The following is a 27,802-nucleotide window of genomic DNA, read 5'->3' on the forward strand; positions in this document are numbered from 1 at the left end:
AACTAGGACTGGGGCTTATACATAGTATATACTGAATAATCTTGAAAGATTATTAGCTAGTTAATTCTAGAAACAGCACAAGTCTTGTATCTCCCATGAACCTTTCCTATGCTGTGGCCCATATTAAACTTCTTTTCCTGTCCCTTTCCTAGCAGTTACTGACTCTATAACTTACCGTGGCTCAGGTTTGTAGATTTGTTTCATATGGGTACCAAGTTTCTTCTGTCAGGCTTGTGAACTCTCAATGAGTGAAAATTTCTGTTTCATGGATTTTTGTCTCCCAAACAGGTAAGAACATAATAGAAACTGGTTAAAAAAATTTAAGTGGAAAGTAGCTGAAATGGTCTTACTACATTTTGCTTTATTATTATTGACGTTAATGATACAATGCTACTATTCTAGTCTTTTATGCAGACAAAATTAAATGATATAAAAATACATAATGCACTTCGATCATTTTAACCATTCACAAAGTCCTGAATGAAACTATGTTACATGTATCTTTACAAAGGAAAAATTGACTGCTTATAATAACACACTCAGGTGAAATTTATTGCTACATTTTGGCTGTTATACAATGTTAAATATGAATATTTTCAAAAGAATTACTATTTATAGAACAAATTTGAAATTTTACTATTTAAAATAGTAAAATAATAGTAAAATACTTTTTAAAATAATAATAATGAATACTATTTAAAATACTATTTAAAATACTGAAATGTAAATTATATCCAAATACATAAAGTAACTAACTCTCAACTGAATACTTATAAAAATATTTTTTAAGCAAAAGCTATGATCTACTCATTTACTTGGCAGTTACAAAAATATATATTCATCTGAAACTCTAAGAAATTTGCTTGAGGCATTAGATAATTCAAATTTAAATGTATGTTTTCTAAAGCATTTTTCCAACTTAGTATTCTTGATTTCATACAGTATATATACCTACAAGGTATTAGAATAGGTTTGCATTACAGATGTCATTTCAAGTAAAAGACACAAGCGACCATTAACACAAAAGAGATATTGAGAAGGTTTTTGAACCAAACACATCCAACACAAAAAAAAGAGACCCACTGGCTATGCCTTGTACACAGTGAATTCTCAAACATATTTGTGGAACGAATACATGAGTGGGTATTTATTCTGTTATTTGCATGTAAAACTGTCCAAAGCTTTCTATTTCTAGTAGAAATATCACTTGAAAATTCAATAATTTTGTTCTTAACCAGCTACTTCTTCTGGAAGGCAAAGTTAGGTAAATTGATGCCAAACTGAGTGGGAAACCATTGTCAGTCATCAAAAGGTGGCCTGCCAGGTATGGGTACTATGTATTTAGACAAATCTGAAGTCTACAGAACATTCAATATATTGAAGAACTCCATATTTCATCCCTTCATCCAAAACAAGACATGAGAATCTAAGTAATTTCTATAATGTATCATCACAAAAACAAAAAAGTAGCAAATATATGTATATAAAAATGTCTATAGAGATATAGGATCTCTAACTCTATCTATCTTAGTAGACTTCAAATGTCTCTTCTCAGTGAGAAAAGCAAGCTATCCTGAGTGAAGTAGGCTGTAGGTTATGGAACAATAGTGAGAGAATGCATAGGCTGTACTTTTACAACCTTCCATGTGTGCGCAACGTGGCGATGGGAATGCTGAGATCACCGTTAAAAGCAAAGGCCTGAAGTAGTAAGAAAAATTTAAAACCAAAGACTAAATGTAATAACAATTACAGAATTACAGCACATAGGAAGATTGCAACCACTATACGTAAAAGGATAGTCTGAGCCCTGTATTGGGCAGACTCCTCTCATAACTTTTCCCCACCTCTTCTGCTTCATGTAGGGTGACACTTTTCTGAGATTTATCACTGAAACTTCAAAAATCTGATAGCATACAGAATATTTTTCTTAATCGAACTTCAGATCATTCTAAACCATTTCAAAAGCTTTTGCCTTTATACTTAAGCAGAACTGACAATTCATTCAGCAAATTGGTATATATGTTTGTCTATGAGTGTGTGCATATACATATGATACATATACATATGTGTACACACACATACATACACATGAAATCACTATCACTGGCTTCAGGAAAGTAATTACACTATAATTTAGTATATTAATTCACTTAAAAATAATTCTTTAAGAATTAAACATAGTTTCCAAAAATTCAGAAGCAATTTTATCATACAAAACATTAGTTTCCATATTAGTAAATACCACTATTGAAGAAAATCTGAAAATAACCTTTAAAGTAAAATGCAAAGTAGAATGACTTAAAGTAGGGTTATCCATTTTAAACTTCAATATTATGTTTTTTAAAGAAATATAGGTGCATAAAAATATGCTCTGTAATCTGTCCCAAATCATGCTACATAGGAAAATATCTATATGAACTAATCAAGGAATACTTTAGTACTTTAAATACGAATGCATTATTATCAAATACGGTAGAGTAACTCTCAACTCCCTAAATATTATTTTTTTCCAAAAAACTATTGCGTGGAGGGTTGAAAATAGTCTTTCTTTTTTACGAGATTTTATTTTTTAAGTAATCTCTACACCCAATGTGGGGCTTGAACTCACAATCCTAAGATCAAGAGTAACTCTATTGACTGAGCCAGCCAGGTGCCCTCAAAATAGTTTATTTTTTTAAATTAGTTAATGCATCCCTCAGGATTTTTTTTTTTTTTCCTATTCATTGTCTTGACTTTTCTAGTTAGTACCAAGGATAATTTCATTTCATACTGAATTTAGTTAGCTATCACAAAATTTAAATCAATAGAGTCAGAACCAGTATCATTACAATATCATATATATTATAAAATCATAAGACATTAGCCTGTTTTTAAATTAAACCTTGTTACTGCAAGAAGAGCGACAACTGAATGCATAGGGAACTGAAGCCACTGAAAGAATGTGATTTAAAGAGACAGAAAATAGTGTGAGACTCTTCAGATGAGGATATTGGCTCATAAAATAAAGCTTACCTTCTAAATTTGACTTTATATATCCAATATAAATAAAACCTATACAGGAATTCTTTGTTTCTTTCCTTCCTTCTTTCTTGTTACACAGTAATGGAAATAGATGTAGAATTCTAGTCTCTTCAAATTGCTCATTCTGTTAATATTATATTTGTTTTGTAATATTTAATATTAGTAACTTTATAAGATATGGTGGGATATTTAAGATGTAGTGACGATGGATTGCTGATTAGCAATCCTATGTTAAGAACCAAAATTTGTTCGCACGACCTTTACTTTTAGGGGAAGAGAGGGAAATGTCCAAACACCGTACTTGGAAGAACTGTTGGTAGGCGTTAGTAACGTTTATAGGAGTTGTAGGAGAGCGCGTGAGCAGTTAGGTAGAGGTCTGTGTGAACATTAAGTAAACCCATCCTAAAAACTGAAGGCCAGTTAAATGTCCAATGTCACATGGAGACACATTATAGCATTGAAAAACTGTCTTCATTCATTCATTCATTGGACATTTTTTATTGTTACTGCTGTTTGGGAATCAGGCAAATTTTATATAATATACTTCTCCAGACTTTTGAAACATATCTAAAACTGTTATCTTCAATTACGAGGAATCTATTTTTTCAGATTGCAACAGCACCGCATTGCCTCAAAACTTGTATCCAGAACGGTAAAATTGTCTAAGAAGTCCTATGATTTTTACACATGAAAGGCATTTTACGTATCTCCACTCATTTTTCCCTCAATGTAAAGTGTGTATAATTTAATGGCAACACATGCTACATATCTCCAAATTTACTAACAAATTATTGGTAATATTACAACAGTTCTTCTATGAATAAGCAGCAGCAGCATAATGTGTTAAGGAGGCAGACTTCCTGGGTTTAAATCCTGCTTCTCTACCACTTGTCAGGTGGCCTTGGGAGAATCACTGGGCCCTTCTGTGCTTCAGTTCCTCAATTGTGAAATGGGGGTGATGAAAAGAGTACTACCCCAAATCGTTGTGAGGATTAGTGAAGCAATAACAACAAAATAGGGGTAAATCACTTGGAAGTATTGCTTGGCACACAGTAATTACTTAAATGTTAGCTACAATTTTCATTATAATAAAACATGACAGTGACTGATGATAATATAAAGCATTACTAACTTTTGAGCCTTTAATAAGTAGCAAGCACTCTGATCGATGGTACACTTACACTACATTTAACCGTTAAAAATTAAGCACATTCCATTAGATAGAGATTATATCCTTAAAAATATGCTAATTTATACATACCATAATAGCAGATAATTTCCCCCATGAAACATAGCAAAGTATGACTGAAGTGTTTAAGTGACCTTTTCATCCTTCTAATGAGAAATAAGGCATCCAGGATGGTGATTAGAAAACAGTAGTGACATTATGAAAAATACTACCTAGTTGATCAGTTTCGCTCCTTTGTTAGCCTGCATGGAATGTCATCAATTTCTCAGCACAGGAAAATCACGAAATACTAATGCCATGGACCTTCAGGATCAGTTGTTAACAATGTCAAGAATGTTAAATCCCTGGAATTTCAGATATGCTTACTATAGATATTTGTGTTAAGGGTCATATCCTCATTAAATTCAAAGCATTCAACTTTTTTTTTGAAACCTTTGGAGTTTGTTTATTTCTCATTTTATATAGGGACGTACTGCAAAAATCTTAAGTGTTTCTGTGCCAAAGAACAATTTTTATCAGCTTGACCAGTATATGAATGAATACCTCATACATGTGTAACATGGTATTTTTGTTATTCAATACACAACTGCTAGTGGTGAAGGTTTTTAATGATCATTTGAAAATCATAATCAAATTTCATAAATTAAAATTTAATAACGGTCTGTATATACTTTAGTTATGAAAAGCATTTCACATACTAAATTAGTCTAAATCCATATAATTAGCACAATCACAGTGAGGGCATTTTAATTGCTTTGAAAATTATAGACTCAAAAATCAATACCATGTATTCATTATGTTAAATACAATGTCATTTTATCAACACAGAGATGATAAACATTACACATACTTTAGAAAGAAAGTGGAATATACCTTGTGCTTCCATATGTCATCAAGGTCGCTACTACTCCTTTTAAAATTCCACAAATAAAGCTTTATTTTCATGTTATACACATACCTTGATAGAAAAATACTCAGCATGGTATATTCTGAGTCTCACATCTCATATGAAAGCCTTAATAAAGTAAGGATTTTAGGTATCTTTCTAAGTTACAGGTTGAATTTTTAAATGGGCTTAAATTTCCTCCTTTACCCTACTGTCCCCCCCCCCCCCACCTCTCAGACCGCTGCTGCTCCCCACCCCTGCCCACCTGTGGCGGAGCCCCAGTGCGCATGGCCAAGGAAGCCCTGCCATTTCAGGAAGCAAGGACACCACCAGCATGCTGGAACTGTCCATCAGTACAAGAGATACTTCTAAGGGTCTGGAAGGAAGTCTTGGTAGAAGCCTCAATCAGCTGTCTTCTCTTTTACTGAGAAATAAACTCTTATGAGAAACAGTAAAGCATGCTCTTCACCTTCCCCATACGAACTACTTTTCTGATGCAGGTGAGGTACTGAATACCTATGACAGAACCCAGTCTCTATTGTCTGTAACATTTCTGTAGGAGGATTTGGAAAGTGTGTCCGTGTGTCTTCAGTGAAAGACTTCTTCAAGTGGAAATATTACATGATCCCATTTAGAGAAGATGAAAACAAACACAATAACATAATTTTAATCAATGGGAGAGGAGGCACAATTGTTCATTTGTTCTCTGACTTTTTTTCATCAACTCCAGGGATGAATTACCCTAAAAATGAATAGTTAGTGTCAATACATACAGAGATTAGTTTGTGAAGCTTCGAATTGTCTGAATGACCTCTGATCTGTTGCCAGCACAAACATCCAAGTACAAGTTGAACACTGGTTATTTACTCCATGGTGAAGGATTTTGAGACCAAAAAAAAGTCATTTCTTTATCTTGAATGGAGAATATGTAGCCAGCATGTCCTCTGTCTGGTGTTCAGAAGCTTCTGCTTGACCGGTTCCTTGGGGGATTCTCTTCATTCTTCTCCCACGGGGGGAGGCGGCTCACACAGCTTGTAGAGCCTAGAAGAGGCACAGGAGAGTGTGACACGGGTCTGGCATATTGCCATTACCTGAGATGTTTTTACTAGTAGAAAAAGGATATTGATAATGATTTCTTGGTTCAGGAGTCATGATCATCTTGCCTATTTTACTAAAAATCACGTATGAATGTGCAAACTCCAAAACTTCAGACTGGTAGAAAAAGGATATTGATAATGATTTCTTGGTTCAGGAGTCATGATCATCTTGCCTATTTTACTAAAAATCACGTATGAATGTACAAACTCCAAAACTTCAGTTCTATTAGTCAGAAAACACCCATGTCTCCTTGCAGATCTGGATGACTACTGATTAGGCAGTGCTGCTTCTTCCGCACCAGCTGCTTCTGCTCCAGTGCTGCCAACCCCGACTGCTCACCTTGCTGGCAGCAAAATCGATTCTCTGAATTCTAGGAGATGATTATTATGATGATAATTACCATCTTGTCTATCATTATTAATTTGTAGCAAAAGAGCACCTGCTCAGAGTGGTCTACTGATTTTCTGACCAGTTTTTGAAATTTGCTTCACTTTGTACCATCTCTTTGGTTACAAACAGGCTGATGTGGTGGGGTCCTAACCTCACAGGCATAATCATCGTGCGTTTCCTGAGCAAAATCTGCCTGGCTCTGCCCATCCTTCCTCTCACCTGTCAGCAGAATCAGGTGCAGACTTAAGTGGGTCAAGGCATCTACTGGAACTTGTGGAGGTGCCCAGAAGCGCTCCCTCTTGGTATCCCAGATCTGGGTGTCTGAGGTCATTCAGCATTAAGGCAAGGGGCAGGGGACTGAACTAGGGATGGTACAAGCTCCTGCAGCCCTGCATTCTTCTGAATGGTTAGATCTTGGCTCCAGAATGGTATTAAGGGGCACATAGCAGCTGCAAGACAGCCAGTGACCATATGGGGCAAACCCATCACCGAAAGCACAACCTGGGAGATCAGCTGACCAAGCCGGCAGGTGTTGGACTACAATCACAAGTCCTATAGTTCTGTGGTCATGCTAGCCCCGCTTCAGAGCTTCCTCTGTGATCTAAAAATATTAAGTACAGGTTTCAATTTTGCTCCATTTATTTATTTGTTTTGAGATTTTATTTATGTATTTGATGGAGAGAGAGAGCAAAGCAAGGGGAGCAGCAGAGGGAGAGGGAGAAGGAGGTTCCCCAATGAGTAGGGAGCCCGATGTGGGGCTCAATCTCAGGACCCAGGGATCATGACCTGAGCTGAAGACAGGTCTGCTTTAACCGACTGAGCCACCCAGATGCCCCAAATTTGCTTGTTTTAAAAAGTATTCCAAACTCAGGGGTAGCTGTGGTGATTCACTTCTTTTACAGATTAAATCGAACAAAGTTTACATGAGTTGTTGAGAAACTCAGCAAATCAGGTTTCCTCTTCCTTCCACATTTAATCCCATGCTAATTCTTTTTTTTTTTCCCCATGCTAATTCTAAGTCAAAGGGGGAAAGAATTAAAAAGTTTGAATGTTGAGTTAGAAACCTAGCTAACAAAATAAACTTTCATAGTCTGGAAACACACAGAAAACGTTACTGCCTTGGGAGACTTGCAAAATGTATTTCAAGTCTGAAAGGTGCTTAATACTCTATATGTCATCTTCATGGAAGAAAATGGATACTGAAATAAGGACATCTCACATCAGAAGAGCTTATTTCATCCTTCCCAGAGAAAAGAATACATTAAATTGAGCAGATATAGTTCAAAGCTGCCATTGCAGCTGAAAAATACGGTGTTGCTTCAAAATGCATTGCCAGCGCTGGAATAATAGAATGATTGGAAAGTTCTTTTCCTCTTTAATTTCTATCCTTTCATTTCCCTGACAGCGCTGCCTAATGAGTGGGCAGGCAGTGGCCTTACTCAGGTAGAACAGAAACAGTAAGCTGGGTAGTGAATGTCCTACCCTGTGAGATCTGGGCTGCGCCATCACATTCCATTACCTTGCACTGCACGTTTTCACATAATGGAACTAATGCCACTGGGTAGACGAGTCTTTGAAATGTCTGCCTTGCAAATTGGCAAAAAGGCTACTCCCTGTGATCACCTAATGAAATAATAGCTCTGGGTACTGCAGAGCTGGGCAGGTTCAGCTTCTGTGAGGCTTCTTGGAAGTGACTCAGGGTTATTTGAGTTCAGACACATTTGTAATGGAAATTGTGGGGCTTGGGGAATTTAGAACAGGCAGATGAAGTTGGGAAGCAAAATGTAATAGTTAAGAGTTGGACTTTTACTCTGCAGGAAGGCATTTGTTTTTCTGGCAGCTAAACTGTTAGGTAATGGGAGGCTTTGCTTTCCCCAACATGTAGGACCCTTGTTGTATCCTCATCCCACTCATGCACACCAGTGCCCCTGCATGGAAAGGTTTGTTCCCGGCTCCACGTTCTTCTTTTCCTGTTTGGGCTCAGGCAGCCATCTTGGAGCTGGTGTTTCTCGCCCCATCCAACTCTGCCGGAAGTAGAACTTTCAAACTTCAATCTCTACATCATGCCCTTCATCTTTCTACATGGCATAAATAAAAGCTGTGTTAAGGGAGGCCACAAAGCAAATGCCTCTTTTGAAGACTAAAGCTTCAATAATAACCCGTCCCAAGGTAATTCCCCCTATCCTACAGATGAGAAAACTGCCTCACAGAAAATAAATAACCTGGCTAACTAAGGTCACAAGCAAGAGCTGGAACTCAAACCCATGTTTTTCACTTGTAACCACTACAGAATGCTGCTTCACAATTAAGCAAATCAAGAAAATCAAGCCAGCATAGTACAGTAGTTTACAGGTTTTGTGACACAATAAAAAAATAAGACCAGCATGTCATTGCATCTAAAAAGGAATATCTGGTTCTTGATAAAGATGAGTTTATTCCTCTGAAGATGCAACACATGAAAGTTAGGGGAAGAACCTGGTTGGTACTGCCCACGAAGGCATCTTCGCGTGGCTGACCCATTGATCCTCAGTCCCAATATTACTGAGATGAGCTCATCCTCACCCAAGCCAAAGATTTGGCAGTCATTCTAGAATCTTCCTTTTCCCTAACCTCCTTCATCCAATTAGCGTCCAAAGACTATTAATCCTACCTGCTAGATATCTCTTGAACCATCCTCTCCTTTTTATCCTTAATACCACGACAATCTCTGCTCAAGCTCCTGCCTTCAATCTTAGCTGTCCTCGAATGGATCTTCTTAATGGTGCCAGAGATACATTTGAAATTTTAAATCTTCCAGACAGGAAGATTGCATTTTAATACCTCCCTACTGTCTTCAAGTGGAGTCAGCCACTCTTTTTTTAAGACTTTATTTATTTATTCATGAGAGACACAGAGAGAGAGACAGAGACACAGGCAGAGGGAGAAGTAGGCCCCCCATTGAGCAGAAAACCTGACTGTTTGGCTCAATACCAGGACCCTGGGATCACGACCTGAGCCAAAGGCAGATGCTGAACCACTGAGCCACCCAGGTGACCCGATATCAGCGCTCTTCATATCTCATACATGTCTCTTCCTGATCCAGCTGCTGCCTATGCCTCCAGCCTCACCTTGGCACCATTCTTTTTCTTTTTTAAGATTATTTATTTATTTATTCATGAGAGACACGGGGGGAGAGAGAGAGAGAGAGAGAGAGTGAGAGAGAGAGAGAGAGAGGCAGAGACACAGGCAGAGAGAAAGCAGGCTCCATGAAGGGAGTCCGACGTGGGACTTGATTCTGGGACTCTCAGATCACTCCCTGGGTCGAAGGCAGGCTCTAAACCACTGAGCCACCTAGGAGTCCCACCTTGCACCATTCTTAAATCACATTCAATCACCAGTCATCGGGATCTGGGTATATAGTCCTGGAGTGAGATGTGCTGCCTAGGCGCTGGTGCGATTCCATCAGCTGTGGAGGACATCTACTACATGCTGACTGGGCCAGGAATACTCTGCAACCTCCCCTCTTTATCCTTAGACTGAGTTATGTGCCCCTTCTCTCTCATGGCAATCTGTGTCTTTATGTGCCCAAGTGCTTACACTTTGGATCCTGTTTCCATTTCATTCAATGGTCTCTCTACTGCACCCCACTGACTACTGGAAGGGATTAAGTCTTTATTTCCAGCTTTTAACACAGTGTCTGACATCTACAAACATATAGAAGAAATTCAATATATTGTTTGCAGAGTGAATTTTAAGTATTGAAAGAATGGGGAAAGGAAGACTATGGTAGAGATTGGTAAGGGATTTGAACCAAATATTATCTCAGGCCGAGACAGAAAACTCTATCCCCTCCACGAAGATATTTTCAGAAACATTACCCCACATTTGCCTATGGGTGGCCTGTCCTTGAGAGCCAAATTTGTTCTTCAATTTGCTGTCTTTGGGGCAGGAATCCTGGTTCCTGGCTGGGCAGGATCCCCAACCCTCTAGGACTTTAGCACTCTCTCCATATCACTCATAGAGGGCTTCTTACATTACCTTTCCTTCCAGTTACATTTTGTCATCTCATCTTTTTACCTGAAAGCTCCTTAAGGGCTGGAACTGTTTCTCTCTCATGTTTATGTTCTCCATGTGGCATAGCAGGGTGCTGTGCATTTCTTTTTTTGTAAGATTTTATTTATTTATTCATGAGAGACACAGAGAGAGCGGCAGAGGCAGAGGGAGAAGCAGGCTCCCCACGGGGAGCCTGATGGGGAACTTGATCCCAGGATCCCCAGATCACAACCTGAGCCGAAGGCAGATGCTCAACCACTGAGCCACCCAGGCATCCCAGGTGCTGTGCATTTCTTAAGTCTTCAATAAATATTTATAGAATGAGTAAAAGAATAAATAGAATTAAATTTAAAATTTACTCTAGATTTCTCTCGGGATTATTATTCTCTTGTAAAAAAATGTCAACTTTACAGCTGGCACATTTCATCGTGTTTCAGTTCAAGTGTTTTAAAACACAAGCCAATAAAGAAAAAAAAGTGAATTCATTGGGTTCTTTTCTTGTATTCAGCTTGCATACTGGTTTATTGATCAGGATGCTGAAGTCTTATCTTAACCCCACTGTTTATTAGTGTTTATAAGCTCTAGCTAAGAAGACCTTGCTAAGCCATTATCTTGTTTTCTTATTGGGATTTTAACACTTCACTGGGTCTGTTATCCAAATATACTGTGTCTGCTCAAGGTGCTAGAGAGAGAATGCCTATGTGAAATGATTCTTTAGCAACAGAAAGTCTTTCTAACCTAATCAGCTATGAAAGATAACATTAACAAGACTTGAGGATTAAATAGAGTTAGGGTTCAGCACTAAAACACAATTAGAACATGAGTGCTCCATCCATTTTCAAGGGGAAAATGTGTTTTCCCTTTTGAAAGTACTTACACTGCCCACATACTTTTTTAGAATGAAATATAACTTCATAAATGCTGCAGTCATCATTCTCACTCTGGTAACTGCTTTGTAAATAGAAACAAAGAGTGTCTTGTCTGTGACAGTGCTTGGAGGAGGGTACTTTTTGTTGAAATGCCAATGTATAAAAACAAGCAAATGTAAAAGAAATTATTTAATATTGCCCCAATTCAAGATAGATGGTTGCCTATCCTCCTGTCACCAGGGAAATGAAATTAACATTTTTTTTTAAAGATTTTATTTATTTATTCATGAGAGACACAGAGAGAGAGGCAGAGACACAGGCAGAGGGAGAAGCAGGCTCCACGCAGGGAGCCCGACGCGGAACTCGATCCCGGGTCCTCAGGATCACACCCTGGACCGAAGGCGGCGCTAAACCACCAGGCCACCAGGGCTGCCCGAAATTAACATTTCTTTGATGGCTGTTTCCATGTTCATTTATTCTAAAGGTGGATTAGATTCCTCTCTTTTGATGATATGTGAACCGTGAATATTTGGTATAGTTGCAAAGAAAAAGCTTATTCATTCATTTATTTATTCATACATTCTTGAAATCAGATATTTAATGCCTATTATAGAGGCCTATGATGAGCAAGGAGTAAAATCAGAAAACATACTCTCTGCCTCCAAAGAATTCATATTCAGGTTGGTCAAGGAGTCCAATAATTGTAACACAATATGATAAGGGCTAGAATAGACCAGTACAAGATGATAAGGCAGTGGAAGAAGGAAAAAAAACTCAACCAAGACTTCAAAGAGAAAAGGACATCTAAGTTGGGTTTTGTGGTTAAGCAGGAGTTTTTCATACGACACAGGTGGGAGAAGCAATCATGCCCGAGGCATAAAAAATAAATGAAAGTGGCATTTTGGTAGTTCAGTACAGCTGGAATACAAATTTTAGTAGCACCGATGTGGCCTTTTGTCTTTGAATTCATGATGGAACTTGCAAAACAGAATAATATCAAGACTTTGATCTGTTACTTCTAAGTTTGTTAATGTTCCCTTAATGTTCCACTGAATTCAGAGACCACTATGCCTAGTCACATTTAGCCACAGAGTGTTTCCAAGGCCAACTGCCAATAGCTGTGAGTGACACTGCCTGGGAAATTGTGGCCAGCCCTCTGTGAAAGAGCAGACCTGGGGAGTCACTTACCTTGGAGCAGACTGTGGGGTTCGGTCTCTGATCCCCAAATTCTTTGCTGTGTTCTGAACTCTTGCTCCCTGAAAGAAGCAGGGAAAATAATTTTTAGCTCTATATTTATTAGTAATTATTTAATATACTGTTAACATTTGAGCGAATTTATCCCAACGATGTATCTAACATCAAGAGAGACTAGAAGCAGAAGAGAGAAGTCATGGGACACCTGCGTGGCTCAGGGGTTGAGCATCTATCTTTGGCTCAGGGCGTGATCCTGGGGTTACCAGATCGAGTCCCGCATCAGGCTCTCTCTGAGCCTGCTTCTCCCTCTGCCTATGTCCCTGCCTGTTTCTCATGAATAAATAAATCTAAAAAGAAAAAGAGAGGAAAAAAAGAAAAAGAGAAGTCATAATCTGAGTATTTTCTTTTCTTTTAAGATTCTATTTATTTATTCATGAGAGATAGAGATATAGGCAGAGGGAGAAGCAGACTCCCTACTAAGCAGGGAGCTCAATGTGGGACTCAATCCAAGGACCCTGGGATCACAACCTGCACTGAAGTCAGGCTCAACCACTGAGCCACCCAGGTGACCCTGAGCATTTTCATAACTAATGCTTTTAAGAACCAAAATATGCTCGTATATTTTTCCAAGGGATTGATATTTATTTCAGTAGTCATCTGAATCATTCAAAATAAATTTAAATCACAGCTTCCCGTTCACTATCTCAGTTACGTCTTTATTCCTAGAAACAAGTAATACTTTAGATGTTGAAAATAAGAAATGAACAGACTACAAATATCTGCTGTGTCCCCACCTCCGTGGAACAGAAATCACAGTTCTATCACATTCATGTATCTGTTTTGTCCTTAGTTGAATAATTAGCTATTTTAAACTTCATAGGGATCCCTGGGTGGTGCAGCGGTTTGGCGCCTGCCTTTGGCCCAGGGCGTGATCCTGGAGACCCGGGATCGAATCCCACGTCAGGCTCCCGGTGCATGGAGCCTGCTTCTCCCTCTGCCTATGTCTCTGCCTCTCTCTCTCTCTCTCTGTGACTATCATAAATAAATAAATAAATAAATAAATAAATAAATAAATAAATAAATAATAAAAAAATTAAAAAAAATAAACTTCATAGTATTTATCAAGAAAATATTTTCTCTTTTAAAATTTTTTTTAAGAAAATATTTTCTTAAATAGTTTTAAAGCAATATCTGGAAAGGCATGTGCATGGGGATCTCTGAAATGTGAGAATTATGCCTTGAAGTTTATAATACAAAGACAACGTACTTCAGCAATGAAAAAGTCTTCACAACCTGCCAAGTTCATGAATGAAACTATAGTCATCGTTCAGTTCCTAATAGGAATTAGTTACTACCTAGAACCAAACACCAAGGTTTGGGGCTGAGACTAGATGAAGAAGAGTAGTTTAAAAAAAAACTCTGAAGCTCTGTCTCCTGCTACCAAATTTCTGAGCCATGGAAGGGAGTAAAGAAAAGGAGAAAAGGAAGAAAGGAAAACAAATCCTATTTTCTCAAGATGGACCAAAAAAGGAAAGCAAATAGGGAAAAGGGGTGGGGGTGGGAGAAAGACAGATGGGATGGAATTTAGGAATCACATCTAAGTGTTTAAAAAATAACTCTTTATTTTTCGGACTTAGAGAAAAGTTGTGAAAGCAGAACAGAGAGTCCACATACTTAACCCAGCTATTTAAACTCCCTGTAATGCTTACATTATGATGATCAAAACTGGGGAATCAACATTAGTACAATGCTGCAAGTCTTACTCAAATTTCACCATTTCCCACACTTGTGTCCCCTTTCTATTCCAGGATCCAATCCAGGATCCCCTACTACATTTTGTTTCTTGCTTCCTTGGTCCTCTGATCCATAGCGGTTCCTTAGGCTCTTTGTCTTTCATGACCTTAATACTTTTGATGAATACTGGTCATTATTTTGCAGAATGTTTCTCAATCTGGATTTGTCAGATCTTTCTTCATGATTAGATAGAGGACATGCATTTTGGGCAAGAAATTATTTTGGGCCTTCTCAGTGCATGAGATCACCGACATTGACCATCACATGATCTTCCTAAATCTTATCACTGGTGACATTAACTTTCACTTGGTTCAAGTGGTGTCTGACAGATTTTTTTCACTGTAAAGTTACTACTTCTCTTTTCGTAGTTAATAATTATATTGGGGAAGATACTATGGGACTATGCACATACAACTCTTCAAACTTTTGCTGACTTTAGTCTCTACTAGGGTATCTTGCCTGCAACAATGATACTGTAGCATTTAGGAAGGAATGCTTCTATAAATAAGAGTCATCCTTTCCCCCCAAATCCATTATCTATTTACTCAAGTATTTATTTCAATCAGTATGAATTTAAGGATATTTATTTTATCTGAGTTATTATCCAATACTGCCACTATTTTAATGATTTCTTTTGTTTAGATTGCTCCAGATTGGCAACTAGGAGCTCCTTCAGGTTGCTCCTCATGTCCTACTGAAAGAATCACAATCATTTTTGAACACTTGTTTATTTTTAGGTACCTCAAGATGTTCCAGGCTCATCTCCCCTGTCTCAGCTGGAAATTGACCACTTCTCCAAGAATCCTGGGTTCTTTTTAATGGAAAATTATTTTAGAACCCAAGCTCTGGACACTGGATGTGCTCATTGCTACTATTGGTATGTAACTGCTTCTAGGTCTTCTCAGTAGACAGAGCCAGTTGACTAATGCAAACATATTCAAACATCTATATTTATTTCTACATTAATGTATATCTGTGTGTGTGTGTGTGTGTGTGTGTGTGTGTGTCCATCAGTTCAAACTGCTATCTCTGATTCAATCCCATGCCACAACGTTCATTCTGGATTATGGCCTTCTCCCTTTCCCTATTTGTAACTTCTTTTTCTGGAAGTAAAAAACTTTATTCTCATTATTTACATTATATTTACTTATCTATTCAAGCCTAATATATACATAAACTAGTTTTAGAATATCTAAACCATATCCCTGTGAGAAATAGACTTACTAAACTATAGTATTTATGTATAATTGTTTTGTCTTTAATCTCATAATATTCCATTAAATAATCTAAAGAAAGACTTTTGCTTTCTCAAAAGGTTCCAGATAAAATTGATGCTTATCATGCCGCACATGATTGGCATATTCCAGAGTGAATTCAACTAAATAATTCTTCATATACGCCGCATGCCATACTTGCACCTAAAAAAAGATCGATTGATTGATTAATTGAGAGAGAGAGAGAGAGAGAGAGAGAGAGAGTGTACACATGCACAGAGGAACAGAGGGAGGGGGAGAAAGAAACTTAAGCAGACACCACGCTGAGTGCAGAGCCTGATGTGGGATTCGATCTCATGACCCTGATGTCATGACCTGAGCTGAAGCCAAGAGTTGGATGCTTAACTGACTGCACCACCCAGGTGCCCTGATACTTGCTCCCTCTACCTAAATACCCCCTCTCTCCTCTTTCCTACTTATCCATATCACTTTTATCCCTCCAGGCTCAAATCAAATATCATCTTGGGCAATAATTGGTCATTCACTGTATCAGGCACTGTTTTAAGTACATTGAGTATACTGCTTTATTTAATCCTCACACCACTATGAGGCAAGTGCTATTATTATTATTATCTTTGTTTTAATAATGAGGAAACTAAGTAACATAGAGACTTAGAATCTTGTCCCAAATGATACAGATAGTAAACAATGGAGCTGGGACTCAAACTGAGGTGGTTCAGCTCAAGAATCTATGCTCTTAAGCCACTATCATATTATCACTTTCAGCATGAAGCCTTTTCCCAGTTATCCTAGTTAGAACTGATTCATTGCCCACACATCATTCAGTGCGTACTCTCTGCTAGGTACTTTTCTGGAAACTCATGCCACCAAAATAAACATACTCAGTGTCCCAGCCATTGAGGGGCTCACAGTCTAGTCACTCACTCATTTATTACCTGTCTCATGTCCTAAAACACTGAGGTTGTATACCACCTGTCTGTTGGTGTCTGTATCATGATGATTTGTCTCTAGTGACCACCATGAGATGGGGCAAGGACCACCAGTCTTTGTTATTGGTGCCCAGTATAATGCTCTGATATTATAGGTAAGGAGATAGAATTATTTGAAATTCCAGTTTTATTAAAAAGCTCAAAAAATTTTTGAGATAGGCTCCTACCAAATAATACTTGGAACATATAATTTATAGGATAGAAAACTTTGTTTCTAATGTCAATGAGAACTTTCCCCTCAAGCCTTTTGTTAATCAGATCAGTTGGTTAGGTAAAAGTGCTGCCTAGGATTATAATAATCGTTATCAAAACATTAGAAAGGGCATAGTACCCTTCCTTCTATCTTTCAGCTTTCCTTCCAACTCAATCAGGGCATTTAACAAGTCTACAAAATCTGTACATGAAAACAATACTGGAGTTAGAAGGATAAGTCATACTGAAGAGCTTCTTCTTCAGAAACTAAAGATCTTAGAAAATATTATTCATTAACCTGGCAAATATCCCAACCACTCAGTCTCCGGAGAATTTTATCTACATGATTGAGAGGCAAAGGAAGAGAAAAGTTAGATCTTTGATTCCCACCTGTGTTCTAACTACTCAGATTGCAGGCAGGTAGAGTTGGCTTGCAGAGTTGATCCCTGCCACTAACCCCACCACCTGTAACAGCTGAACACTGGGGAGAGGATGGGCAACAGAAGGAATATTGCAAAAATATCTCTGTGCATCAGTTTAGCCCAGTTTCTCCAAAAAGAAGGCCTCAAGCTCTCTGATCTTTCATGCAGAAGTGAGAAATCAGTCTTTGTCTCTAAGCCACTTGGAGAAGAGAAACAAACAACAATGGAGGGAAGCTACCCATTCTAAATGTATTTATTTTTAAAATATGGAAGGGGGAAGAAGTGATAAATACTCAAAAGTGTCACAATTCAGAAATCAACAAGGATTTTACAAGAAACTTCAAAACTTTTCAGTTGCCATAAGTTATATCAATACATAATCATATATACTAATAATATATGTAAATATCATAGGTACATTGTACCTCAGAAAGGTTTGCACTGGTTAAAAAGTCATTAAAGCTCATATAAATATGATTTTTACTTTCTCTCTCTATTTTATCTATCTCTGTTTTCTCAGTTGTGAGAATTCAAAGGTTTTGATTATTAAAGTCCGTATAGTATGAATGTATACCCAGGCAATTCATGATGATTCCCATACTAGACTATTTGAAAACAGGCTAATACTAGTCTCTTAGTCTTGCCAAAAACCATAATTTTAAGACGGCTCCTCCAAGTCTTATTGCAAACTTCCTCTCACAGCAGCAGAGTGAAATAAAATGTTTAGTCTCTTTCTGTATTTTTGGCATCCCAAACTTGATCTTTGTATGGATAATCACAAGTTTACCCTGATCTACTTTTTAAAACCAAATTTGTATATCAATCTTCCAAAAAATCCTTCCAAAATCTGCTGGCATTTGCATCCTTATTTGCCCTTTTCCAGCTGAACCACAGTGCGTTCTGTGCTTCTTGTGGACCTAACCTTTACTTAACAAATCCCTCTTGGGCTTTGTGAGATCCTGGTTTTTCAGTCTCCAGCTCCAGGGTTCCCAGCCTGAAGCTCCAGTGTAGATCCTCTGGTTGCACCTTATTTCTGCATTGCAGACTCCAAACTGCTGCTGGCCTCTTGATTGTCTCCATGTGTTTTGTTTTGTTTTGTTTTTATTCTGTAGTGTAATCTTGGGAGCAAACCCACAGGGATTTGTATGTTTGTGTAAGAGTTATACACCAAGTCTTGAGTAAATAAAGCAGTTTTAACTACAAAAGCATATCTTAAAAACCAAGTCACTTGGGGGTACCTGGGTGGTGTAGTTGGTTAAGTGTCTCTTGGTTTCAGCTCAGGTCCAGATCTCAGGGTTGTGTGATCAACCCCACAGGGGGCTCAGGCACAGTGGAAAGTCTGTTTGAGACTCTCTCCCTTTCCCTCCTCATGCTCTCTCTCTCTCTCAAATAAGTAAGTAAATCTTTAAAAAATAACCAAACTCACTATCATTGGGCAATTCAAACCAACTGAGCAATTTTTTGTGGTAACCCTGGGAAAAAGTGGCAGAATGAAATAGAAAATTGATCTTTTCAAACTTCTTCTGTGTTTCTAATAAGCTCTGTCTTTCCTATGAGATTAGGTACATTTTCCTAATGATCAATAAATTGGAGGTTGGTACATTTTTCTCATCTTTTAAAGAATTTTAAGAGTTAAAAACCAAAACCAAACTGTCACATTTAAAATACTATTGGGTATAATATCAAACATCCCTCCTCTTTATAAGAGGGTATATTCCCACCTGTAAATACTTCAGTGACCTAATGACATTTCTAAGATTGCTATTCATCCTTTGAAGGAAAATTTGAGGTATGTGCTTTATTTTTAGAATAATGCACAAGTTTCTCGGCATGGCTTGGAATTCCCTTTGGGAGCTCCAGGAGCAAGCAGGCCCCTCAATTCTTCCCTCTTCTTTGTATCCACTCCCTTCTTCAATCTATTCCCAGACCTTTAGTAAATCACCTGCAATGCCCTGAAAATGCCATGCATCCTTTGACCTCATCCTTCACCTAAGCCCCAAATCCACTCTTGCCCAATATGCCCATCCAACCCCTTTCCTCCTTCAGCTTACCTCCTTAGACATCTCTGTGTTATAGATTGGCTAAATTTCTTGGAGAACCCTCACACAGATGTCTGTACTGCCCTTCATCCCTAGGAGTGTTTCTTGTTCACATTTACCCTGTGAGCCTGGAAAGATGTCCTCCACGTCCAGGCATCCATCAGACATCTGATAAATGCTGATTAATTCTGATGAAACCTGATAAATCCTGATTAAAAGAAACCTTCAAATCTAGGTCCTAGAAAACAATTCCTAAACTGCGCGTGAGGCTTACCTGCTTCCGCATCACATCTGTAGCCTGCATGATGTAGCGAGGAGGCAGCCCGTGGCTTCTGGCCAGAATGATGGCCTGCTCCAGGGTCACACTCAGGGTGCATCTGTGTGCAAAGGCAAAAGCAAGTCAAATGCCATGGTTCCCATTAAGCACTTCAAGATAGCATGGGTTACTAATGAAGGGAAACAGAATAAACTATTTTAAATCTGCCTTCTCAGAGGGTTACTCATGTTTCTTTGGGTATCCCCCATGTACTCATGAGGTATACATGTTGATAAACTTCTATTTGTTTTTTTCTCATTAATCTGTCTTTTACTATAGAGGTCTTAGCTAAGAACTCAGAAAGATAGAGGGAAAATTATTTTTCCCTACACTAATTTCAAAACAAAACAAAACAAAACAAAAATACCGAGCCAAAATGGAAGCAACTAGACAATGAACCATTGATTTTTTTTACACAGAACACCTGTTTTGTTTTGTTTTTAAACCAAATGCAGGGCTTGAACCTGTGACCTTGAGATCAAGATCTGAGCTGAGATCAAGAGTCAGATGCTCAAACATTGAGACACCCAGGCATCCCTAGGATATATGGTTAAAAATAGATTATAGAACTACATGATTGGGGTCCTAAACTAAGTATTTAAATTTAACAAACTCATAATGAACTGTTTATGAAAGAGTTTATATACATAAACATAAAAAAACAGAAATAAAATAATTTCTATTATCAGATATTATTTTTACTAGTATCTTACTGGTATTTTATTATTTTTTTCTGAGATTCTTTTAACTTAAAAGAAAAGAATACCTAATTTTTCATACAAGTCTACATGATAGTTAATAGATTTATACCAATTTATGCCGAATATCTTAGAAAAATAAACAGTAAAATTATTATTCATGAAGATCAAAATTTTTTATTTTTAAAAATTTTAATTATTAGAAAGAGAGTTTGCAAGAGTGCATGAGTGGGGTGAGAGGCAGAGGGAGAGGCAGACTCTCCACTGAGCAGGGAGCCCAACCTGGGGTGATCCGGGGACTCTGGATCATGACCTGAACAGAAGGCCAACGCTTAACTGAGTGAGTCACCCAGGTGCCCCCAGAATCTATTTTTTTAAAGTATGTTTCTTGGACCCAGTCTAAAGGACTGTAAAATTTTTGAAAGGAATTTTTAATTAGTTATACAGGAATGTGATGCCCAGAGCAACCCTGAGAAAATTCAGAATTCAATCCCTGAATTTAGTAATTGGTATGCCTTTGTCCTTTGCCTTCACTTTTAAGGCATTTCTTTTATGTCCTGCCACATTTTTCTCTTTGGCAGCTCTTAGAGGCTATGTTTATTTGTTAACATTTTCAGGTGCTGTTCTCTGAATTGTTCTTTAGGGGTATCTTTTGCATACATTTCACTAAAATGCTCACTATGTTTAGATGTTTTTCATAAAATTCATATGACCAGATTTTTTTTTTTACTTCGCATTTCTATTTATGAATATTTCGACTGACTTTTTTCTATTTTGCATTTACCTCCCCATAGTTTGGTGTTTTTTTACACATATATTTACCTAAGTCTGGTCAGTTTTTCCTTGCAAATGGAAGGTCTATAATGCAATTGCTACTATCCGAGATATATCTAATTCACTTATGCTGCACTACAGAAGTCCAATACATTTGCTAGATTTTGATACTGCTGAATTAAGAAGAAGAGGAATAAGGGGCTTTAAACATTACTGCTAAAATTTTAGAAAGAACTTGACAACATGTAATTGTATTATTATACATAATTGGATTCTAAGAAGAAACATGTTAAGTTTCATTGGCTGTTCAATGACCCAACAAGCATTAACATGACACAGAACTCTTTACAAAGCTTAGTAATACATAGTCAGATGGGCTAATGTGTTACAATTAGCTTTCGGTAGTATGTGATATTTACAAATATTTAGTGTATGAATCTGATAACAATATATACTTGTTGTTTTACATGTTCCTGCATGCCCTAGAACGGCATATGCCCATGAAAGCCAAGAAGTACCGTTGACTGTTCATGCTTAAGAAAATCAGTTTTTCACAAAGCATTTAATTGTCAGCTTGCTTGACAGAGCACAGTCTTTTTTACCTCCTTAAAGTCTCCTCTACTCCAATTTTAGATCCTTATTGATTCTAACATTTTAATCAATAATGCTCATTACACTAGCTGAATGACACTAAGGAAAAAATTGTTTTCTTTTTCTAATCAAACTGAAATATGTCTGTTCTAGATAAAACATGACTTGCCCTCCTCTACTTATAACACTTACTTATTGTGAAGGATTTTTAACAAGCAGTCTATAATTTTATCCATTTAAAAATATTTTTAAACAGATTTATTTCTCCCTACTTCAAGCTGTAATAAACAACAGTACAATAGCAAATTATCTGCCAGAGACTTTGACTTTAAAACATTTTACTCTAAACTCCCAATCAATCAGCATGACCAGTACCAGGCTCCCTGAGAGGGTACCTCAAAGGGTCACTTTTTAAAACCAATACACATGCATTACCTAATAGAAAAATCTACCTTATAATGGATGTGTATGCTTTTTTTTCACTATCCTACCCAAAACAGATGGCTTTGTCTACCTATATTTACCTTTCCCTACTAACCACTGTGTATGTTCCAATTAGGTCCCAAGATTAATTTGAAATTTTGAAAGAGTAAAACATTTAAAAAGATACAATGAGGTCAATGTGGGAAATACTGCCCGTGTTTGATTCACCATTGATTTGTCCAATGGAGGCCTACTTCTTTCATCACAACCTCACACTACTCCATTCTCCTGAATTAAGCACGTGGAAGAAAGCCCAGCAGTAAGGCTACAACACTGCCGTTAATACATCGCTATTTGCATCCAAGCTTTTTCTCTTCTCTCAGCTATCTCAATCTGAATGTCAAATGGAAAAATTCAGCATTACAAGAAGCATTTTGATTCTGGCATTCTCGGAAAGATTCCAGATCCAGAAAGTGGCACATGGTTTTTCAATGGTTCATAAATGGATACTCAGAGTCAGGTTTTATAAAAGATCATTTGGTTTTATAGGTACTTCAGTGATTAGCAGCGAGATAGCTCTGCTAACCGTGGATAAGAAAATGAAGGAGAGTTATGAAGGCTGTGAATCCTAAGCAAATCCATTCAGTCTAAGAATTCATATTGGACCTGCCAATTTCCTTTCTAGCACCATCTCTATTTTCATATTAGGCAGTTAACTTAAAATTTAAATATATTTATATTTTGGTTCCATCCTGGAAAACTTGGGCCTTCAGTTTTCAGTTCCTTCTAGCTATATAGTATCATTTTAAAAATTTAGACAATTCTTTTCCTGGGATTCACAAAAATAAAAAAATTAAAGGTCACAGAGTAGACTTTGTCCTTCCTAAAAAGGCAAATATAACATATACACTGAAGAAAGTTGTTCCATAATTTGAGTAGTAAAACATTCCAAGTAATAGCTCTGCTTAGGGCATACTCCTGAGAAAATGTACTTGACAGGGCTATAAAATTATGCAGAAATTGTGAATTTCTCCATAGAAAGAAACAAGAAAGGGTCAATATATCTGTGCTTATAAGGAATAAATCTTCTTGACATATTTTGTATTAAGAATAGATCCCACATCACATCAGAGATTCAGCAGAGTTTTAATATGATAAATATAACCTGTAGCTAATGGGTCCAATTTAATTTGAAAGGCACTCTGATTTACAGTACTGGAAAAGCCTCAAAGAAGTAACTTTAGTTCATTCATTCACTCAACAAATATATTTTGAATGTCTACTTTGTATCTACAAGTACTATTAGATGCTGGAAGAAATGGATTTACTACCAAGCTAAAAAGGGCTGAGAGTCAGGGTCCCTTACTTGTATGGATCCCTAGCAAATTGTTCACAGAGCCACATTCCTTTATAGATTTTGCGACAGCAAAATGTTTTAACTGCAAATGGTTATGATTGCTGTCTTAACCATGTCTATCCCAACTCCCCTCTGTCGTGCTGTAGAGTGTTCAGATGGGCATGACTATTTCTGGAACTGAGCTAAAGGAAGTAGAATTATTGTGTACTTAGGCTAGGTTGACTGGAACCTACATACATGATTCACAGTCACTTCCATGTACAGGTAGGTTATTATGGTATTCTGGTGTAGAAATGGATTCCAGAGTATTTGTACTGCCCATTGTGCAAACTCAATCACCTAATGCTGAAATGGAGGCAGCAGGGCCCGAAGTTGTAACGCAATGTTTGTATCCCAGGGCGCCTAGGACTGTGTGTGGTGGAGAAAAAAACAGGCTAGAAATGTATAGAGCCAGAAGCTAGTCTGTGAAATATTCTTCCAAATATTATGGTTCATATGCTACAGAATCTTATAGGGATTCTCATACTGGACAACAATTAAAAAATTGTATAAAAGATGTAGCAATAATGCTGAAATTAAAAGGTGTTTCTAATCAATGATTTTTCTTAAAAAAATCTGATCGGCTATACTGGAGAAAAAAACCAATTATATTCCTATTCTTTCTATAGAAGATTATATTATAAAATTATTATAATTTAAAGAGGCAATCAAAGAGTATGTTACCAAAAACTGTGGAGGAAAAATGCATAGAGATGGGTCCGGCAATTAAGTAATAAAAAGTCTTTTGTTTTTCAGATTTTATAATGCTTGTGGTACTTGCTAGCATTGTAAACTTTGTAATTTTTTTGCATTCCAAATAAATAAATATTAAGTTTCATTTCTATTTTGTCTTGTAGTTTTTCTAACTTTTTCTTTAAAAGGGCACCTAACTGCAGGCTCCAAAATCTTTATCCACTCCCCAGTGTCCTGGGGATGCAACAGCAAACAGAAAAAAAAAAAATCCCATCACTTCTGGAGGTCTCATTTCAAGGGAAGGAAGAAAGAAAGAAGCAAATATGTAATATCAAGTGGTGATAAGTTATCTAGAAAAGGGAAGTTTTAAAAAAAAACAAAAAAAAAAAAACAAAAAAAAAAAAAAAAAAAGAAAAGGGAAGTTTTTAAAAGAATAGAAAGTGAACAGGATGCAATGCCAGAGAGAGGTGCTGTTTTGGGGGAAGTCACTTCAGGGAGAGCAAGTGCAAAGGCCCTGAGGTTAATGCATGTTCTGTCTGCTTAAGGGCAAGTGTGGAGCTCAAAGTCCAGGGGCACACAGAGAGGAGAAGGAGATGAAGTTATAGAAGTAGTCTGGGCCCCAACATGCATGGCCTTGGGAGTCAGATTTTAGGAGTAAGTAAGTCTTTTATTTTCTTAGTTGATATGAAGAAAAAAAGTCAACATTTACATTATGTGATGTAAAACAACAATTTGTTAAGCAAATTATCAGAATAATTTACTAAGTATCTATCCTTAATATGCTATCAATACTGTATTCAAAGCATCTTCAGTTACTTTCCAGGCAACATTTACAAAAGCCAGCCCTTCATCCTGATGCTTAAGGATTTCTACCAACCCTTCTTTCATTCTCTACTCCCATCTTCCCAGCACCGCACCTATTCCACCCTACCCAGAACTTCTTTCTGCTCCTGGTCAACATTATGGTACCACTGCATAAGCCTCTCCTCAAATAAGGAATGTCTGTCCACATTGGGAGTGTCTTTCAAAATATCAGAAAACTGTTCTAAATGTAGAATGGCAGTTGCTATATGGTTGTCACAACCAGAGGTTCTAGGATTTGAGGATGTCTTGTAGGACTCTGGCCAGGTCACTTCTTCTCTCTCAGCCTCCTGTGAAATGACAAAAGCTGGCATACCGGCCTCATGAATGTCCTAAGAATGACCCGAAATGGCATGCATGATCACTTAGCCATGTCTGTGGAGATGCTATCCCCACCCCTCTTTGTTCCTCAGCTCACACCATAAGTCAGCCTAACTGTGCTCATTATGGGACACACATTACTTGAAAAATCTGAGGAACGTGAGCTTTCATAGATCCTATTTCCCAAACCCCATTGTAAATTTTAACTTTTTACAAAAGCTCTTTTCTACTTTTTATTTTTTAAAAAGATGTTCATTAAAATAACCTTGTGGTTAATTTTATAAAACTCTATAATTTAATCTTATAAAATTATGGTATTATATGATTATAAGTTCGTGATGTTAATGACAAACTTCCACCATTATCTCTTATACATTGGGAATTGGTGGAAGTAGAGTTCACCTGATTATAATTTGGCACTTGCTAATATGTTTCTTTGTGATTTTTCTTTCATATGTTTGTCCCAACTGATCCTAGACCTCAGATACCAATTTTATCGTATATGTCAAACTATAGAGGGAAACGTCAGGGAAAGTATACGAAACAGCCTCCTGTTCCTCGATCCAATTTTCAGATGGAATGTTCAGCATCCAAACCTCCCCCTCAACTAAGTCTCACCGGAGAGACAAACCTTATTTTCCAAAATTAGTCCAAATGTGACATATTGTGTTTTGATCATTTATTAACTCATATCTGTTATACTATATTTAGTTCACTTTGTAAGACTTCAAATCTTGAAGTAAGTTGTATTAGTCCTTTTTATTTTTATTTATTTTTAATTTTTTTGTATTAGTCCTTTTTTTAAAAAAATGTCAATCCTTCTCTTTGAGATGATTCATGGCGTTTGTATAATAAATGACATAAAAGATTCTCAAAACCCAAAGATCTTCTATACATTTACCATGATTCCAGACAAGAACATCAGTTTTACTCCTAATTACCTTTTTAAACATTATTGGTTTTTAAAATTCCCAATTACCTTTTAAGACCTCCAGAGCTCTAATGCTTCATTTAATGTTGATTCAAATTGTACTGAACAAGGAAGCCAATCTCCCAAGGGTTGAAATGCATAAATTGAGCACTTGGGGACATGCATCACCCCTTTTGGGCCACAAGGGCGATGTAGCAACTTACAGGCAAACTGGTGAGGGAAACCAGAACAATGTGAGGTTTACGGCTTTAAGCTCTGTTTTCGGACAGTGAATTTATTTGCAGACTCTTAGCTCACAGTCAGAGTTCCAATGTTTTCCTTAGTAGCTAATCATTAGATTGTTCTCTCTTGGGGGTGATTCCAAGCTTTCCTATTACTAGTAGAGAAGGGTCATTCAGATTCTGACGCAAAGAAAACACATGAAACACTGGTGTGATGAAGAGCTCTAAATTTGCAGCCACAATAATTTGCTGTAAACTGACATGATGTAGATGATAAAGTGAGAAACATTAAAATAGAAAATGCAACCTTTAGCAAGGGGTAGTTTGCTTTTTATTTCCTCATATTTGTTAGAATTGAGGCTAAACATTGAAAATCTATTGTACTCCTCAATAATGTTACGTACTTAATTATAACTGAAAATTATCCTCCAAACAAAACCCACTGGAGTCACTGGATTTAGGGATACATGTTGAGACTTCAAAGGCTTCTTGAGCAGCTATTTTAACTATTTTGTGCAAAAATAGTAGAATTGAGGCACTTGGAAAAGTATGTTCTTTTTTTTTTTTGTGCTCATGCAGTATCGCTAGCAGAATGATTTTCTTGTTAGAAAAACAGGATTTTGGGGAAGCACATAACCACATCTAACAGCATGTGTTGGGGTCTTCTGAGTGTAAGGGACCATATGTCAAACAACAGTTTTGACCAGTTCTGCAAATGGTGGCATTAGCCATGACCTCTTAACAATCTATATAAACTGCCTAAGTATTAAAAATCATCTGAATCATTTGCATCAACAGGAAGGTTAATTTGATTTTGTACTAGATAAATATAAAGTGAAACAAATACTTTGTAATTCTGAAATCAGTGAGTTTTGTCCCATGCGGAATTCTACGTAATTACTGGAGGTCTGATTTTGTTTTTTTACCTCTGGACTTCCACTTGTACTACCTCATTTTCACCATCCTTTATAACTCCAATGCTGCCTTTAGTCATGGAAACAAGAAGGAGAAAATTCCCTAAGGTCAAATGCATCCCTCAGAGTCTATATTAAGGACATCCTGAGGTACCTATTATTTTGATAATATTCTTCACATGAGTTATACGTCTTTATATGGTTATAGGTATGTACATCTAGAGTCCTATAGATTTATATTTTAAAACATGAAATAATTTCTCCTTTTCCGATAGAAGTCATCTTTTTTTTTCTCCTTTAATTAAAAACCAGA

The 27,802-nt window shown here is 37.1% G+C and overlaps 1 protein-coding gene across 1 annotated transcript in view; it reads right to left on the bottom strand.

Moving 5' to 3' along the window:
* Nucleotides 1-341: 341 nt before the first annotated feature.
* Nucleotides 342-27,802, bottom strand: part of PREX2 (phosphatidylinositol-3,4,5-trisphosphate dependent Rac exchange factor 2) — a 281,233-nt gene continuing 253,772 nt past the window's right edge. The window contains exons 38-40 of the mRNA XM_077876670.1: nucleotides 19,625-19,727; nucleotides 12,674-12,741; nucleotides 342-6,137 (exon numbers count right to left, since the gene is read on the bottom strand). Of these exons, the coding sequence (XP_077732796.1) occupies nucleotides 6,092-6,137; nucleotides 12,674-12,741; nucleotides 19,625-19,727 (217 nt within the window). The 3' untranslated portion in view covers nucleotides 342-6,091. The remainder of the gene's footprint in view (nucleotides 6,138-12,673; nucleotides 12,742-19,624; nucleotides 19,728-27,802) is intronic.

The sequence above is a fragment of the Canis aureus genome, chromosome 28 (genome assembly GCF_053574225.1).
Source record: "Canis aureus isolate CA01 chromosome 28, VMU_Caureus_v.1.0, whole genome shotgun sequence".
NCBI classification, from domain to species: Eukaryota; Metazoa; Chordata; class Mammalia; order Carnivora; family Canidae; genus Canis; species Canis aureus.